Raw genomic sequence first — 18,803 nt, 5'->3', positions numbered from 1 at the left:
ACAGTATTTCTGAGTGTGATGACTCTTGATAAAAAGAGACTCAATGGAAATTCAATACAACTACCAGTACCCACCATGGCTTGAACTATGTACAGACGACATTTACCATAGCCAAGTATTTTGCCAATCAAATGGAAGGAATGGATACCGGTATACAGTAGATATGGTAGCAGAGTTCCATACATTTATCAAACACATAATAAATACCCCTCTCAGTTCAACTGCCACATACTGTGCATACATCCCTCTCTGCCAATAGCAAGTGGTTGTTCACTCAGCAGCACTCTGTTCTGACTCATAAAAAGAGGCAGATTCCTATTTGTCATGCACAATCACCCACACACTCACAGAGCCTGGAAAACTTCCTAATGGAGTAACCCTTGGCATAGGGGATTATCTAATCCTCATGATTCACAAAAAACTGGTTTACAGGAAACAAATGACAGAGACCCAGATCAGGACAATCGTGCTCCCAAGGCCATCTTCCATAATGGTTTGCTAAATTGGTAATGCAGTTTCCCTGGGTACGATATAATCAAAGTAATTTTCATCTTCAATATTTCATGGCCTTTTACTGTAAATACAAATAAAGCATGTGAAAAACACCCCCACTATCAGCCATTATGAAGCAACACTATATGAGCATCAACCAGACCTTACACTGCACAGTAGCTAGGTCCCAAATGGCATCCTATTCCCTATATCGTGCATTACTTTTAAAGTAGTGCACTGTGTTGGGAACAGTGGAGGCTGCTGAGGGAGGATGGCTCATAATAATGGCTGGAACGGAGCGAATGGAATGGCATCAAACATATGGAAACCATGTGTTTGATGTTGTTGATACCTTACCACTAATTCCGCTCCAGCCATTACCAGCCCACACACATATGACTTATTCTGGGAATTGATATCTACCTGTGTGGGGAGGAGTCTTCCTGTTATATACTGTACATGGGTTGTGTATAAATTATGTCATGATGTGTGTTGGACTAATCTTATTGCTGTCACTGAATCTGTGGGTAGCTACCTGCATTGGGCCAATAACCAAAAGGTTTCTGGTTCAAATCCCTGAGCTGACTAGGTAAAAAAAAAGATCTGTTGAATTGTGCCCTTGAGCAAGGCACAACCCTAATTGTGACTGTAAATCGCTCTGGATGAGCGTCTGCTAAATGACTATAATGTATAGATACTTGATTCAACAGGGCCCCTGCGTAATGTAATCCTAGTATTATAGATTCAACCTCAAAAGGTCTTAGACGTCCCTGGATTCAATTACTACAACTAATAGTAAAGTTGTACTTATGATCAAAAGCGATGGCATTTGAAACCCATTGTGTCCATCCCAATCTGGGGAAACCACTGTTTAAAAAAAATCCCCAATCTCTAATCTACCGCTGGATTTAGAATGTGGTCTGTGATTGTTTCTGTGCTGCATTGTATGAGCACAGAGAGAAGGATTTGTAGAGTTGGCAACAGTTGACAAAAAATTGTAATGCTCTGGCATTTGGATTATGACTTTAATGATTTTGACATCTGCTGGTGTGATTAATGAGAGGATTCTCAGATGACGTAGATACGGGCTTGCCTGTAGCCAGCATAACGGGATTTCATACAAATCTGAATAAAGACTGTACTGCATGAAGGCAGCCAAATTATTACATCTGATTGAATATTGAATATGGGCCAAGTGGGTTAAAATGTTATAATCCTCAAGATAAAAAAAAAAAGGTAGTATAGTTGAATATTGTACTGTATTTTTGTTGTGCTGTGGAATGAATCAAAATACTATATGAAAAGGTACTGTAGGTTTTCAGCCGTTTTCAGAAGATTGGCAGGGACTCAGCTGTCCTGGTGTTAGGGGGAAGCTTGTTCCACCGAATCGCTATATACAGAAATTAAAGTATTTAGTTTCAGTCAATACAATGTCAATCTCATGACATGTAGCCTTCACAAACTGAGTTCACAGAGGACAGTTCTGGGATGTGAAGTAAAATGTAATAGAGGATGCTATACGGTCCCCTGGTGGCAAAAGGCATATTACAAAATGATGTACTATGAAGAATATACAAGAAACACTAATATTTATGGAAAATATTTCACTTATTCATTTAAATGTTAGAAGTAGTTTGTGTCATGTTACATGAAGACTGAGACAAATAAATTGAGAGGACAAGTCTTCATTCATAAACATTTTAATAATTTTAATAAACATTTTAATAATACCAGTAAAATATACTAAAATGCATAGTTTGGGTTGAGTGTATTAAACATACAAAACATACAAAAAGGTATATTTACAAGAAAAAGCACATACAAATAAGTATTTCATATTTAATGTATGTGAGTAACTTGTGAAGCATCCCAATATAAAAAGCTAACATCTAAGGTTCCTCCTTCGATGTAAATAATACAATGAACAGTACACTGCTTAAAGGCAAATTCCACCCAAAAACTATCTTTTGGTATTTGTTTAATTAGTCCATTGTTGATATAGTCCCAAAATGCATTATACCGGCAGTATTTCAGTATTTTTAAAGTTATACATCTTGAAAAATTTATTTCTGACATGCAAAACATTTTCGGATTATATCAACAATGGACTAATGAAACAAATACCAAAATAGTTTTTGGGTGGAGTTTTCCTTTAACATAAACAATAAGGTACATGTGTTTAAAACTATAGGTTGGAAAGATTATTCCAGTTGTTTTAAGTGTACAGAGCAGCAATAAAATATCCTATGCAATCAGGTGGACTTTGGGTTGGTCATCCATCCACAGGCAGTCACAAATCACAACAAGAGTCTATTTCCCAACTGTTCATAATCACCTGGGTTATTAGGGCACACCGTAGCAAAACATTTTTCAATGGTAAACCAAAATGAGTCCCTGTTTCAGTCCGTTTTCTACCGTTTGGTGCCTAATGAACACGATCCTGTTCTGACCCCCAGCTACCAGGAGGCAGTATTGAATTTCCACTCCAGTTACTCCACTTTCCAGATGGCTATCTTCCCGTCCTCGTGGGCAGCCCCACTCAGCACATAGCGGTCCTCTGCGGAGCACAGTGCCTGGACACAGTCTGTGTGAGCTACCAGCTCCTTCTCCACTGTGTGTCGCTGAGTGTCCACTACGTAGATCTTCCCCCTGGACTTCCCCGAGCTCCACCCTTGGCCTCCAACCCAGATCTGACAGGACCGGTTCAAATATTTTGTTTCATCACCCTAAATGAGACATCTCATCTCTGGTTTTAAGACATGCTGAATTGACAATTGACCTCATGTCAGAATGCATTGTGATTTGAATGATCTATTCTGTATTTTAAAAAGTGGGAAGGGGAACCAACGCTGATTCAGGCCTGTTAATACTTTAACTAGGTTAAACTTTCACATAATAGAATACCTAAATACAGAAGTAAGTAATGTAACTAATCCAGTAGAGTACTCAAGCAATGCCATCTTATAGAAACTACAGTAGAGTAGAATTGAAGCGCACTCATTTTCCACCTACAGTGCAGTCTACAGACAGTCTCACCTGGTTTTTGACCTTGATAAGGCAGGTGACGCCTGCACAGTCAGGCAGCTGGATCCTCTGGAAGGGCTTGGTGGGCTCCCTGAGGTGCCACACACACAGCTCCCCTACGTCTATACAGGCCGTCCACAGCTGCTCCCTCTGAAACATGTATAGCACACAACACCACTCCCTCATCACCCCCATACCATGTCAAAGTAGCACAGACCTCACTGATCCCAGTAGGCTATATGTCAACTATGACATACTATGTGGTCCGAAATTATTGACACCCTTGATAAAGATGAGCAATAATGAGTGTATCAAATAATTCAAACACTGAGCTATATTGTATGCAAAAAAAATTTGGGAAATTATATTATACAATTGCTCAGAGAAAGAGATTCTGTTTAACAAGTAATACTTTTTTTCCTCAAAAAGGTAGGCGTAAAAATGGACACCCCTAAAGATTCTAATAAATAAAGTAGTCAAGTGTAGTATTTGGTCCCATATTCCTAGCACGCAATCACTTGATCAAGCTTGTGACTCTACAAACTTGTTGGATGCATTTGCAGTTCGTTTTGGTTTCGTTTGATTATTGTGTGCCCAATAGAAATGAAAAGGTAAATAATGCATAGTGTCATTTTAGAGTCACTTTTATTGTAAATAAGAATAGTATATGTTTCTAAACACTTCTACATTAATGTGGACGCTACCATGATTACGGATAATCCTGAATGAATCGTGAATAATGATGAGTGAGAAAGAGGGTCAAAGATCATACCCCCAACACATGCTAACCTCTGTTATTGGAAATGGTGAGAGGTTAGCATGTCTTTGGGGTATGATCTTTGATCCTCATCATTATTCACGATGGTGTCAATAATTTCGGGCCCTACTGTACAGTATGCAGAGATGGACTTAGGGATTCTGGGCACTGGCCAGCTGGGCTAGTAGACCACGATTTCTACTAGTCCGGGTAACATTTGGGACCAAAATCAATGCAATTTGAGATTTGATTTTTTTTTTTTACTAGCCTGGAGGGTTTTGAAAAGTACTAGCCTCAGCTCAATTAATTTCCATCCCTGTATATTTTGTATCACATATACTGTACATACAGTGCCTTGCAAAAGTATTCAGGCCCCTTGGATTTCTTCACATTTATTGTGTCTATAGTATTCTCTCTGGTATGCAATCTTGTTTCCACTCAGGTTATGGATGTCTCACTGCAACCTTAAAGGTCCTAAATGACATCCCCATTGCCCTTGATTCTAAGCAATGTTGTGCTGCTATTTTTATTGACTTGGCCAAAGCTTTTGATACTGTAGACCATTCCATCCTTGTCGGCCGGCAAGGGAGTATTGGTGTCTCTGAGGGGTCTTTGGCCTGGTTTGCTAAGTACCTCTCTCAAAGAGTGCAGTGTATAAAGTCAGAACATCTGCTGTCTCAGCCACTGCCTGTCACCAAGGGAGTACCCCAAGGTTCGATCCTAGGCCCCACGCTCTTCTCAATTTACATCAATAATATAGTTCAGGCAGCAGGAAGCTCTCTCATCCATTTATATGCAGATGATAGTCTTATACTCAGCTGGCCCCTCCCCGGACTTTGTGTTAAACGCTCTACAACAAAGCTTTCTTAGTGTCCAACAAGCTTTCTCTGCACTTAACCTTGTTCTGTACACCTCCAAAACAAAGGTTGTGGTTTGGTAAGAAGAATGCCCCTCTCCCCACCGGTGTGATTACTACCTCTGAGGGTTTAGAGCTTGAGGTAGTCACCTCATACAAGTACTTGGGAGTATGGCCAGACGGTACACTGTCCTTCTCTCAGCACATATCAAAGCTGCATGCTAAGGTTAAATCTAGACTTGATTTCCTCTAATATAATCGCTCCCGTTTCACCCCAGCTGCCAAACTAACCCTGATTCAGATTACCATCCTACCCATGATAGATTACAGAGACGTAATTTATAGATTGGCAGGTAAGGGTGCTCTCGAGCGGCTAGATGTTCTTTACCATTCGGCCAACAGATTTGCCACCAATGCTCCTTATAGGACACATCACTGCACTCTATACTCCTCTGTAAACTGGTCATCTCTGTATACCCGTCGCAAGACCCATTGGTTAATGCTTATTCACAAAACCCTCTTAGGCCTCACTCCCCCCTATCTGAGATACCTACTGCAGCCCTCATCCTCCACATACAACACCCGTTCTGCCAGTCACATTCTGTTAAAGGTCCCCAAAGCACACACATCCCTGGGTCGCTCCTCTTTCCAGTTCGCTGCAGCTAGCGACTGGAACAAGCTGCAAAAAACACTCAAACTGGACCGTTATCTCTATCTCTTCATTCAAAGACTCAATCATGGACACTCTTACTGACAGTTGTGGCTGCTTCACGTGATGTATTGTTGTCTTTACCTTCTTGCCCTTTGTGCTGTTGTCTGTGCCCAATAATATTTGTGCCATATCTTGTGCTGCTACCATGTTGTGCTGCTGCCATGTTGTTTTCATGTTGGGTTGCTACCTTGCTGTGTTGTTGTCTTAGGTCTCTCTTTATGTAGTATTTAGATACATGTACAGTGGGGGAAAAAAGTATTTAGTCAGCCACCAATTGTGCAAGTTCTCCCACTTAAAAAGATGAGAGAGGCCTGTAATTTTCATCATACGTACACGTCAACTATGACTGACAAATTAAGGAAAAAAAATCCAGAAGATCTCATTGTAGGATTTTTAATGAATTTATTTGCAAATTATGGTGGAAAATAAGTATTTGGTCACCTACAAACAAGCAAGATTTCTGGCTCTCACAGACCTGTAACTTCTTCTTTAAGAGGCTCCTCTGTCCTCCACTCGTTACCTGTATTAATGGCACCTGTTTGAACTTGTTATCAGTATAAAAGACACCTGTCCACAACCTCAAACAGTCACACTCCAAACTCCACTATGGCCAAGACCAAAGAGCTGTCAAAGGACACCAGAAACAAAATTGTAGACCTGCACCAGGCTGGGAAGACTGAATCTGCAATAGGTAAGCAGCTTGGTTTGAAGAAATCAACTGTGGGAGCAATTATTAGGAAATGGAAGACATACAAGACCACTGATAATCTCCCTCGATCTGGGGCTCCACGCAAGATCTCACCCCGTGGGGTCAAAATGATCACAAGAACGGTGAGCAAAAATCCCAGAACCACACGGGGGGACCTAGTGAATGACCTGCAGAGAGCTGGAACCAAAGTAACAAAGCCTACCATCGGTAACACACTACGCCGCCAGGGACTCAAATCCTGCAGTGCCAGACGTGTCCCCCTGCTTAAGCCAGTACATGTCCAGGCCCGTCTGAAGTTTGCTAGAGTGCATTTGGATGATCCAGAAGAGGATTGGGAGAATGTCATATGGTCAGATGAAACCAAAATAGAACTTTTTGGTAAAAACTCAACTCGTCGTGTTTGGAGGACAAAGAATGCTGAGTTGCATCCAAAGAACACCATACCTACTGTGAAGCATGGGGGTGGAAACATCATGCTTTGGGGCTGTTTTTCTGCAAAGGGACCAGGACGACTGATCCGTGTAAAGGAAAGAATGAATGGGGCCATGTATCGTGAGATTTTGAGTGAAAACCTCCTTCCATCAGCAAGGGCATTGAAGATGAAATGTGGCTGGGTCTTTCAGCATGACAATGATCCCAAACACACCGCCCGGGCAACGAAGGAGTGGCTTCGTAAGAAGCATTTCAAGGTCCTGGAGTGGCCTAGCCAGTCTCCAGATCTCAACCCCATAGAAAATCTTTGGAGGGAGTTGAAAGTCTGTGTTGCCCAGCGACAGCCCCAAAACATCACTGCTCTAGAGGAGATCTGCATGGAGGAATGGGCCAAAATACCAGCAACAGTGTGTGAAAACCTTGTGAAGACTTACAGAAAACGTTTGACCTGTGTCATTGCCAACAAAGGGTATATAACAAAGTATTGAGAAACTTTTGTTATTGACCAAATACTTATTTTCCACCATAATTTGCAAATAAATTCATTAAAAATCCTACAATGTGATTTTCTGGAGAAAAACAATCTCATTTTGTCTGTCATAGTTGACGTGTACCTATGATGAAAATTACAGGCCTCTCATCTTTTTAAGTGGGAGAACTTGCACAATTGGTGGCTGACTAAATACTTTTTTCCCCCACTGTGTTTCTTTAAATCCCAGCCCCCGTCCCCACAGGAGGCCTTTTGCCTTTTGGTAGGCTGTCTTTGTAAAAAAGAATTTGTTCTTAACTGACTTGCCTAGTTAAAATAAAATAAAAAAATAAATAAAAAATGTGTTCCAAAGTGGGATAAAAATGTATTTATACTGAACAAGAATATAATCACAACATGTTTTATGAGCTGAAATAAAAGATCACAGAATTTTACCATATGGACAAAGAGCTTATTTCTCTCAAATTCTGTGCACAAATTTGGTTACATCCTTGTTAGGTTTGGCATGAATAGGTTTGGCATGTCAAGAAGCTGATTAAACAGCATGATCATTACACAGGTGCACATTGTGCTGGGGACAATAAAAGCACACTCTAAAATGTGCCGTTTTGTCACACAACACAATGCCACAGATGTCTCAAGTTTTGAGGGAGCATGAAATAGGAATGCTGACTGCAGGAATGTCCACCAGAGCTGTTGCCAGATAATTAAATGTTCATTTCTCTACCATAAGCTGCCTCCAATGTCGTTTTAGAGAATTTGGAAGTACGTCCAACTGGCCTCACAACCGCAGACCACGTGTAACCACACCAGCCCAGGACCTCCACATCCGGCTTCTTCACCTGCAGATCGTCTGAGACCAGCCACCCGGACAGCTGATGAAACTGTGGGTTTGCACAACCGAAGAATTTCTGCACAAACTGTCAGAAACCATCTCCGGGAAGCTCATCTGTGTGCTCATCGTCCTTACCAGGGTCTTGACCTGACTACAGTTCGGTCTTGTAACCGACTTCAGTGGGCAAATGCTCACCTTCGATGGCCACTGTCATGCTGGAGAAGTATGCTCTTCACGGATGAATCCCGGTTTCAAATGCACCGGGCAGATGGCAGACAGCATGTATGGCGTCATGTGGGCGAGCGGTTTGCTGATGTCAGTGTTGTGAACAGATTGCCCCATGGTGGGGTTATGGTATGTGCAGGCATAAACTACGGGCAACAAACACAATTGCAATTTATCGATGCAGCTTGAAGGCACGGTATCTCTGTGCAGAGATCCTGAGGCCCATTGTCGTGCCATTTATTTCAGCTCATTAAACATTGGACCAACACTTTACATGTTGAATTTATATTTTTGTTCAGTATATGTACTTGCACACACACAGACACGGGTGGGGTTGTTCAAAAAGGGGGGAAATGTTATTGTTTTATATCGACTGAATTGCCTTTGTGACTATACACTGAGTATACCAAATATTAGATACACCTTCCGAATATTTTGCCCTCAGAACAGCCTCAATTCGTCGGGGCATGGACTCTACAAGGTGTCGAAAGCATTCCACAGGGATACTGGCTCATGTTGGCTCCAATGCTTCCTACAGTTGTGTCAAGTTGGCTGGATGTCCTTTGGGTGGTGGACCTTTCTTGATACACATGGGAAACTGTTGAGCATGAAAAACCCAGCAGCGTTGCAGTTCTTGACACAAACCGCTGCGCCTGGCACCTACTACTACCATACCTCGTTCATAGGTACTTAAATGTTTTGTCTTGCCCATTCACCCCCTGAATGGCACACTTACACAATCCATGTCTCAATTGTCTTAAAAATCCATCCTTCTTTAACCCGTCTCCTCCCCTTCATCTACACTGACTGAAGTGGATTTAACAAGTGACATCAATAAGGGATCATAGCTTTCAGCTGGATTCACCTGGTCATTCTATGTCATGGAAAGAGCAGGTGTTCTTAACATTGTGTGTGAGTGAGTGAGTGAGTGAGTGAGTGAGTGAGTGAGTGAGTGAGTGAGTGAGTGAGAGAGAGAGAAAGAGAGAGGAAGCGATTCCCAAACCTTCCGTAACAAAGCCATCACCTACAGAGAGATTAACTTGGAGAAGAGTCCCCTAAGTAAGCTGGTCCTGGGGCTCTGTTCACAAACACAAACAGACCCCACAGAGCCCCAGGACAACAACAACAACATTAGACCCAACCAAATCATGAGAAAACAAAAAGAGAATTACTTGACACATTGGAAAGAACAAACAAAAAAACAGCGCAAACTGGAATGCTATTTGGCCCTAAACAAAGAGTACACAGTGGCAGAATACCTGACCACTATGACTGACCCAAACTTAAGGAAAGCTTTGACTATGAACAGACTCAGTGAGCATAGCCTTGCTATTGAGAAAGGCCGCCGTAGGCAGACCTGGCTCTCAAGAGAAGACAGGCTATGTGCACACTGCCCACAAAATGAGGTGGAAACTGAGCTGCACTTTCTAACCTCCTGCCAAATGTATGATCATATTAGAAACACATATTTCCCTCAGATTACAGCGATCCACAAAGAATTCGAAAACAAACCCAATTTTGATAAACTCCCTTATCTACTGGGTGAAAAACCACAGTGTGCCATCACAGCTGCAAGATTTGTGACCTGTTGCCACAAGAAAAGGGCAACCAGTGAAGAACAAACACCATTGTAAATACAACCCATATTTATGTTTATTTATTTTCCCATTTGTACTTTAACTATTTGCACATTGTTACAACACTGTATATATACACATAATATGACATTTCAAATGTCTTTATTCTTTTGGAACTTCAGAGTGTAATGTTTACTGTTAATATGTATTGTTTATTTCACTTTTGTTTACTATCTACTTCACTTGCTTTGGAAATGTTAACATACGCTTCCCATGCCAATAAAGCCCTTAAATTGAGAGAGAGAGGGAGAGAGATCTCTATATGCACACAGACACAAACCATTACTACCCACCTCATGGTAGAGCAGGAGGCTGCTGAAGGCAGTGGGGGAGCCACGGAGCTGCTCAGGAAGGGAGATCTTGCGATGCAACGTTCCGTTTTTCCACACCTCCATAATGCAGTCTCTGGCACCTGAATGGCGTAGGAGGAAAAACAATCACAAATCACAATTATAACAATCAATAAGAAAGTAGTATAGTACAGCCAGAAGTCCTTTTAAGTACCCTATTTTTATGTTTGTACGTGTACTTACAGCACCATAGGGTTCCATTGCAGAGCTGAACAGACTGGAGACGGTCGCAGGCGAGACGGAACTGTTTCCTCACCTGTAGTGTGGACACGTCCCATACTATCACTGTACCCTCCGCACTGCAGGAGTATGCCACCTTGGGGCTGCAACAGAGAATACATGGAAAGACTAACGTTATTGATACCACAGAGAAGAATCAGCAGGGTCGTGTTCAGTGTGGCACACAGTAGCGAAATGTTTTTAAAAACTGAAAGAGCGTTTGTTATTGGACACGTTCAGATTGTCGCTCCCTGCTTCAGTCCATTTTCCTCCTTTTGGTGCCTAATGAACACGACCCAGGCATAAATAAAGAATGTCATATTTAAAACAATTTTACTTAGAGATGAAACTGCTCATTGATAACTTTATCATGCGGTCCTAAAAAGACGTCTCTCTTTGGATATGATGCCAGCAGTAGCTGTATGTTTAACTTAACTTCCCTATATTACATTTCATCTTACAAGGACAGTGCTCATTAATCAACATTACCTGTTTGATGCATGTCATCGTCACCCCTCACCTGTATTTCTCGCAGCGTTCCCCTAGGGACAGCCCTGTGACCTCACTGCGGTGGTCTGTCAACTGCTTGTTACAGGACATGCTGCGGGTGCTGATTATGTAAATGACGGAATCCTGGGAGCCAATCCACACCTGCTGCCGGTCCACTCCCAGCATGCAGTTCTGGACAAAACAACAAAACATAGAATCTCGGGACCATGTAACCAGACAGGCTGGCCTGCCCATTTCAAACCATGGCAGCAAGACATTTCAGACATAAAACACAATTTCAAACCGTACCATAGTAGCAGGTTCAAGCAGGTCATTTCAGTCATAACATCCTGTACCACCAGGGGTCAGCAGAATCCCTTGAGTTATAGTAATTAACACTAACACTAAATATAGTCCAAATGGGACCAAGCAGAAGATGACTAACTGTGGTAAGTGAATTACTACTGCTTTTTGATCATTCTATAATTGTCCTTCTCCCTTCAATTTCCCTACTCCTTTAAAATAGTGGTCCCATCCCCATTCCACGTCCACAGCCTTACCACTCGCGAAGTTCCCACTTGGACTTGGTTCTCTTGCATGGACCAGCTGGCTGCATCAAACACCACCACCTTCCCGTCGCTCAGGGCACACCACAGTTTGGGGTTCCCATCACCTTCAGAGTCAGACGACACGCCCAGCTGGCCTGAGAATGTAAACAAAAATATTGCTGAATGCTGGAACGCCTGAATCCGCATTTTCTATGCTTCTACTTCTATTGTCCTACAAGCATGGCAGAATATAATAATATGCCATTTAGCAGACGCTTTTATCCAAAGCGACTTACAGTCATGAAAAGTTGTATTGTTAGTGATCCAATTTACATTTTAGTCATTTAGCAGATGCTCTTATCCAGATCGACTTCCAATTAGTGAGTGCATACATTTTTCATACTGGCCCGCATGGGAATCTCTCTCACATACTGAAAAAGTCAATATACTGTAGGTCTGATTCAAATACAGTAAGTAGCTCATGGTTTGACTAGTAGAGATGGTAACTATACCGTTAAATAAAAATAAATAAAAAATAAATCACCCTGATGAAGGCTGTGAAGCTGAAATGCATTTAATATTCTTTATTTATAATAAATACGTATATTCTAATACATCTAGTGTCTTACAAGCAAAGCTGAATATCTCTCACACACACACTGATGAAGTGTAAACATTTACAGTTTACAGAACTTTTCAGACATCAATCCATATTATGGAATACAATCTAAATCTGTCCACCTTTAGGCTAGCTGTTCTATTTCCTCTTAACATTTATTTTTCAAATCATAATAGGAAAAAGAAAAGAAAACTTGATGTGTCACATCCTCCCTTTCATGGGGAGGAGTGATGAACAGAACAGAAAGGAGGAAGGGAGGAGGGAATCTGGACTCGGGCCAAGGGTACATAAGTGACCTATATTTAGTCCCTGAGAGCTGGGACTTCAATGGTGCTCTGTGCTGAAGCAGCATTATTACTTATGCCTAGAATAGTGGTTCTCAAACCGCTCCTTGGGGACCCCCAGACGTTTCACAAGTTTGTTGTAGCCCTGAACTAGAACTAGCTCCCCTGATTCACCTATTCGAGGGCTTGATGATTAGTTGACAAGTTGAATCAGGAGTGCCAGCTCTGGAATTGTTCAAAGACATGGAATGGCTTGGGGGTTTCCGAGGAGAGGTTTGAGAACCTCTGGCCTAGAGGGTCATGTCCAGGCCCCGTACCATGGCCGCTACCATGCCACTTTCTAATTGGATACAGATGGACCGATCAGGGGGAAGGCTCAGACAAACACATCACTGTCTGTGAGAGGACCAGGGGAAGGAGTAGGGAGAAGGGACACTGTGTTAAACAAAGGGACACTGTGTCTTAACCCAGATGTCACTAGGTTAAGACACAGGCTCCTTTACACAGAGAACCTTGATTTTAGCTAAAGTGCTGGGACTGAGGAGCCTTGCAGACTAAAGCATATTTATTATGATCTGCCCAGTCAAAACATGTTTTGAGACGTACTATTGAGTCTGAGAAAAACGCTATTTCAAACGATTGATGTTAGAAACATATGTTTCAGATGTGAAATTAATATAGAAGTCAGAATCAAACATCTTATTGTGTCAGATATTGTGTAATACAGGTCTGTGTAATAAAATCTAGACATCTGTGGTTGGAGAAGTAGGAACAATGACAGTGATTATATGGTGACTACTATATGAGTCTACTATCAGTAAACACTGCATGAAACTAAGGATGAAACTAAGGAACACAACAGGAAGTGGTTGGTGGTGATGCGTTGTGAAAATCTGCGCCTCATTATTTGTTTAAGAGGCAGTAAAATAAATTAAAACAACGCCTCTGGCCCTTTCTGCCAAGCCTCCTCCTGTAACCTGACACTGTCACCGTCACACTGTCACGGTCCTAGCAGCAGTAGGGAGTGTGACAGACCTGGGTTCAAATACCATTTTAAATCATTTCAAATACTTTAGCAGTGCTTGATTGCCTGTTGCAATAGAATAGTCCCAAAAGTGCAAACCCCACCGACCTGGCACTCAAGGCAGATTAAAAACAAACACACAAAGTATTTGAACGATTATTAAATAGTATTTGAACCCAGGTCTGGAATGTGACATTTGTTACTAGTACACAGACAACCTGACTCTCATGTGTTGTTGTCGTGCAATACCTCGACTGCAGAAGACAGATTTGAAGTCTACTACCATTATAGTTATGATCTGAGGAGTAGTGTCTGTGAGGGTACGTGGGATGTCCTAGACTGGAGGAGAGGTTAGGTTGAAGTGGGGTTGAATGGGAAATACCAGCAGCACCTACTTGATTTACTGAGCATTCAGTAGGGTGTTTATAGTACTGGGAAATCATACAACAGATATGTAGTGTTACCAGTTTGTTGGATAGGAACTGAATGGTGTCTGATGTCAGCTCTAGTTTGACGCTCCACGTCATGACTGTTACCTTCCTTTGAGATTGACAGTGTGCCTGAGAGTTTACCTGGGGTGTAGAGCAGAACATCTACCGCCTGGGGGCTAGTCAAGTCCAGAGATGGGTTGATCTTGTGCTTCAAGGTTTCTGACGTGGTTTTAGGGACCATCATCGGGACTGCTCAGGATGGAGAGAAAGGTCAGAGGTCAACGTTTGAATTGCATTAGAAACCTCCTGAGAAACACGACTCTTATAAACATGTACTTTCTGTAAAGCTATTCATTTCAATGACCTAATATGTTGAATTTTTTGGTATGATCTGATGTTTTTCCAGTGTCTGTTTGTCATGCAAAAATATCAACTTTGGGAGATACAAGCTGTTTAAACCTAATCAGAGTTCCATAAGCAATCTCAGTTGCCATACCTTCCAGTTTCATTCTGTCAAAGTGTGCCAGCTTGGTTGCAGCAAAAATAGCCTTTTGTGACTGCAGACAGCCAACCACTGCATCCATCAACAGGGCGTTGGTCAGAGCCTGCTGCATATACTGGGGGTCCTGAGAGAGATCGAGAGAGTAGGAGAGGAAGAGAGAGCGAAAGAAAAAGAGAAACAATGCAGATTAGAGATTATATTCATATGTATATGAATTATGATGAACGTCCCACATTCTCTGCATACTCCAGATGTACAAAAGAGTCTGTTTCCCATGACATCATACTGACGTCAACATGAAAAAGAAGAAAAAAGCCAAATCTCTCTAGGGCCAGTAGTTTGTAAACCTGATGGACCGGCTCTTACAGTAACTCCATGGCATGGTGTTGGGGGAGGCTAGCCTGGTGCCAGATCTGTTTGTTCTGTCTTACCAACTCCTTGCCTAGTATAGTTATTGTTATGCCACGACAGCACAAACAGATCCGGAGCTAGGCTAGGTGGAGGCAGCAGGGGATGAGGCCTTAATTATGCGGTCTTTCCAGTGATAACAGAGAAGACGACAATACGTGAGTGATATGGGCCGGGAGCCAGAAGTGTCCATGTTGTTTCATGTAGTTTAATAGCAGAAACTGAAGGCTGGAGAGTAGTGCAGACTTTGGACTGGCTGAACAATAGAGCCCATATGAAACTCCATAGCTCCACCTCTTCCATGGAATGTCAACCACACCCACTGAGCTACAGTCTAATTTGCCAGAGAGGCCCAGGGTGGGATCAGGAAAGAATGGTTTTAGTGCCAACGTTGGCCATCTGTGCTACTGAAGAAAAACTCCCTTCATAGTGTAGCTACATACTAGGCATACGTAAATACATAGTCGTATGCAGAGCGAGATAGCGAGAGTGAGAGAAAATATGTCCCAATTATCGCTCCTTCCACCCAAAAGGGTGTCCTTGTTCACTTCCATTTACTGATTTGAAAGGAAATGTCTGGTACAGTATAAGACATACGGTGAAATAAGGCCCATGCCTTCACCAACCCAACTCCTAGAAATGTGGGAAGTAGTGAACGAGTGCACAATTCAGGAAGAATTGGATATGATTGGCCCAGAGACAGAGAGATGAACAAAGTTTCCAGTCCATTTTGACATCCTACCTTGTGGTCGTCGGCCATCTTCCTTCCAGCCCACATCTCCTTGACCATGAGGTGCCAGAGGTCAACCTCTGACTTCAGGTTGACCTCGAACGTCTCCTTCCTCAGGGTGGTCTTGATCTTCAGAGACGGGATCCTCAGCAGTAGGAAGGGAGCAGAGGAAATCTTCACCTCCTGAGGTACAACAGCCAACCGGTTATTCACTAGCCTGGTCCCACATCTGTTTGTGCTGTATAGCCAACTCCTATGGTTGTAAAGACCACAGATCTGGGACCAGTTATTCACCTAACACCATCTTTGAAATTCATTTTCTAATATAATATTTGGTAACACTTTGTATGATGGTACACATGTATAAAGCCTTATGAATGTATTTATAGTGCCTTATGACATACTTACAGTGCATTGTAACACTTGCTATAAGCAATCACAACATGGATAGAGCCAGGAAAATGTCCTGTTCCTCAATGATATGACAGTACATGAAATACAGTGTTTTAGGGAACAGATCCAGCTGCATAGTAAAGCATAGATGACATATCTATAAGCACATCACAAACATTTTTTATTTTATTATTGTATAGCTTAATGGAGGGATGGGCAACTTTGATCGGGGTGGGGGCCACAAAAAATCTGAACTGCGTACCCACATGTGCATACACCACACCCCCCCCCCCGCCCCACAATGTGAGCAAAACATTTTAGCAGCCTCCCTCTTGACAGTGGAGAGCAATGTTTTACATTTTAGAGTAAATTTAGTGCAATTCTACACATTTTGCCATGGGGGTGTAGAGAAATTGTTGCAGTTTCAAAGCAAGTTTGCTGCAATTCTTCACATTTTGCCATGGGGCCGAGAGAAGATTGTGCAATTTTATTAAAGAAATCATGCAATTCTACTCATATTGACATGGGGCGGAGAGGAAAATTAGCTAGCTAATTTCCTGCAATTCTATACATTTTGCCATAGGGTGTAGAGAAATGTTTGCAGTTTTAATATGATATCTGAGTGAGACTGACTAACAAAATCAAATGGGGCCCCTCGGCCGGTAAATCAACCATGTTAAGTTTAGATAGCTGGCCGCTTCCAATCTAAAAAATGTTAGCTGACATGGGCTAATTGAATGACTATCAGTGATTGACATAACTGTTGACGCACAACCAAATTTCGAAATTGCACCTTGTGTATTCTACTATTCTAACTTGCAACAGTAAGTTGAGACCCCGACAGAGTTAATACATTTATTTTTATTTATTTTTAATATATACTTATTTTGTCATTATTGATCCGAGGGCCTTCAAAAGGTCACCAGTTGCCCATCCCTGGCTTAATGTATTCATATACTGTAGTAATATCTATATAAGTGTCTAGTATCATGAATGATATTCAGTATATCACATAAAGTGTAGTAGGAACGTAGATCCATTAGGTCCTAACTCGCCTCAATGTCTCTGAACTTGGTGACCTCCATGTACCCGGGTCGTCCTTCGGTCAGCAAGAACAGCCGTCTCTGTGTCATGGCGATCTTGCCCACGCCGTGGCTGGTCTTGACCGAAGAGGACAGCTTGAACACACACTCGTTAGCCTCCAGGTGCTCCAGGGCCGAGGCCGGCAGGGCCACTTCCTGAGCCTCGGCCTCCGTCTCCTTCCAGAAGGTGTAGAACACTCGGAAGATCTCCGGGTCCACCTGTTTCTGCTGGCCTACAGGAGGAAGTCTACAGTTAGGGCTGCAAAAATTCCTAAAACTTCACCCAAATTCCCTGTTTTTTCCCCGTTTTGAAATCTAGTTAGAATAATTCCATGTTGGAGGATTCCCTTGCAGATTGTTTATGCCTGATTCCAGAAATCATCAATTTCTGGGAAAATCTGGGTATTTTGGGAAAGTTTAAGGAATTGTGCAACCTTTGGAGCAGTTTACAGTCACTGTACTTCACAATGATTCAAAACAATGTAATCAATGAGCTAGGATGGAAAGGTGATAAGCTAGCAGGGTTGGGGAAGGAGTTATATTATTAGGAACCACATTACACAGCCTTTTTTTGGTTGGTTGGTGGAGAAAGTCCATAGTGTGTGGGTTCACTGGAGCAAGAGATTCACACAAAGCTCACTGGACGTTAAGGCCGGGACGATACCAGTATCACAATATTTTTTCCATGCCGAAATTGAAAACACAAAGCAGACTAAACTCTTTGGTCCTTTAAAAACCTGCTGTATGTAAAATAGTGTTCTATAGCTTGGAAAATAAATTTATGTGACTCTGGATGACAACACAATGATGTTTGTTTCCAACATTAGGGTTGTTTTCCTAAAGAAGTTAAATTAGCTTGGTGTTTTGTTTCGATACTGGTATCGTCCCCGGCCCTACTAGATGTGCACATTATGACTCCTATGTAAGGTGAAATGTCCTGTAGCACAGTCAATTGAACACATAGGACGAATTCTATTCTGTCCTTCAAAACAAAGACATCAAGTGAAAAAAAGAGAAGGAAACCATTAACCAGACGTCAGCCTTGAATGCTACGTGAGGTGGTGTTTGAAGCGACACTAATGTTAAAAGCAAACACTTCTCAGATTTAAGACCTGAGGGGATAGTTGATTAAGCAGAATGAACACAGGCCAAAGCAATACACACACACACACACACACGCACACAGCAAGGTTGGAGTTGGGCACAGCACACTCTGCAAGCAGGCAGGGCATAATGCTATGCTTACCCTCCAGATTGGAATCAAGGTAAAAGATAGACTGGGAAGAAGCCTTCACCGCAGAGCCACCACCACCACCACCATGCCAACCCAAGCTGCTCTTACAACATTCTGATCGGTAAAGGATAAGAAATTAAGCAGATTCAATAGTCAGATGAATTAGCATGAGCACTCACTCTACAGGTAGTAAAGTATTAACACATCAATCACAGGGACTGGAGTGATTACGGAGTATAGGCCAAGTATTATCAATTGGATTATGTTCCTGATAAGTCCCATACAACAAGGGGCTACTAAATGACTGTAAAACCAACAGAA

General features: G+C 42.1%; 1 protein-coding gene across 1 annotated transcript in view; it reads right to left on the bottom strand.

The window, feature by feature from the left end:
- Nucleotides 1–2,176: 2,176 nt before the first annotated feature.
- The window catches only part of dennd3a (DENN/MADD domain containing 3a), a 51,768-nt gene continuing 35,141 nt past the window's right edge, over nt 2,177–18,803 (bottom strand). The window contains exons 16-25 of the mRNA XM_084166100.1: nt 17,222–17,481; nt 15,786–15,956; nt 14,630–14,759; nt 14,275–14,382; nt 11,788–11,930; nt 11,259–11,419; nt 10,703–10,842; nt 10,463–10,581; nt 3,529–3,666; nt 2,177–3,182 (exon numbers count right to left, since the gene is read on the bottom strand). Coding sequence (XP_084022226.1) covers nt 2,982–3,182; nt 3,529–3,666; nt 10,463–10,581; nt 10,703–10,842; nt 11,259–11,419; nt 11,788–11,930; nt 14,275–14,382; nt 14,630–14,759; nt 15,786–15,956; nt 17,222–17,481 — 1,571 coding nt within the window. The 3' untranslated portion in view covers nt 2,177–2,981. The remainder of the gene's footprint in view (nt 3,183–3,528; nt 3,667–10,462; nt 10,582–10,702; nt 10,843–11,258; nt 11,420–11,787; nt 11,931–14,274; nt 14,383–14,629; nt 14,760–15,785; nt 15,957–17,221; nt 17,482–18,803) is intronic.

The sequence above is a fragment of the Coregonus lavaretus genome, assembly GCF_964263955.1.
Source record: "Coregonus lavaretus genome assembly, chromosome: 7".
Taxonomy (NCBI): Eukaryota; Metazoa; Chordata; class Actinopteri; order Salmoniformes; family Salmonidae; genus Coregonus; species Coregonus lavaretus.
The sequence above is the reverse complement of the archived record's forward strand: the minus strand, read 5'-3'. Positions and strand labels throughout refer to the sequence as shown.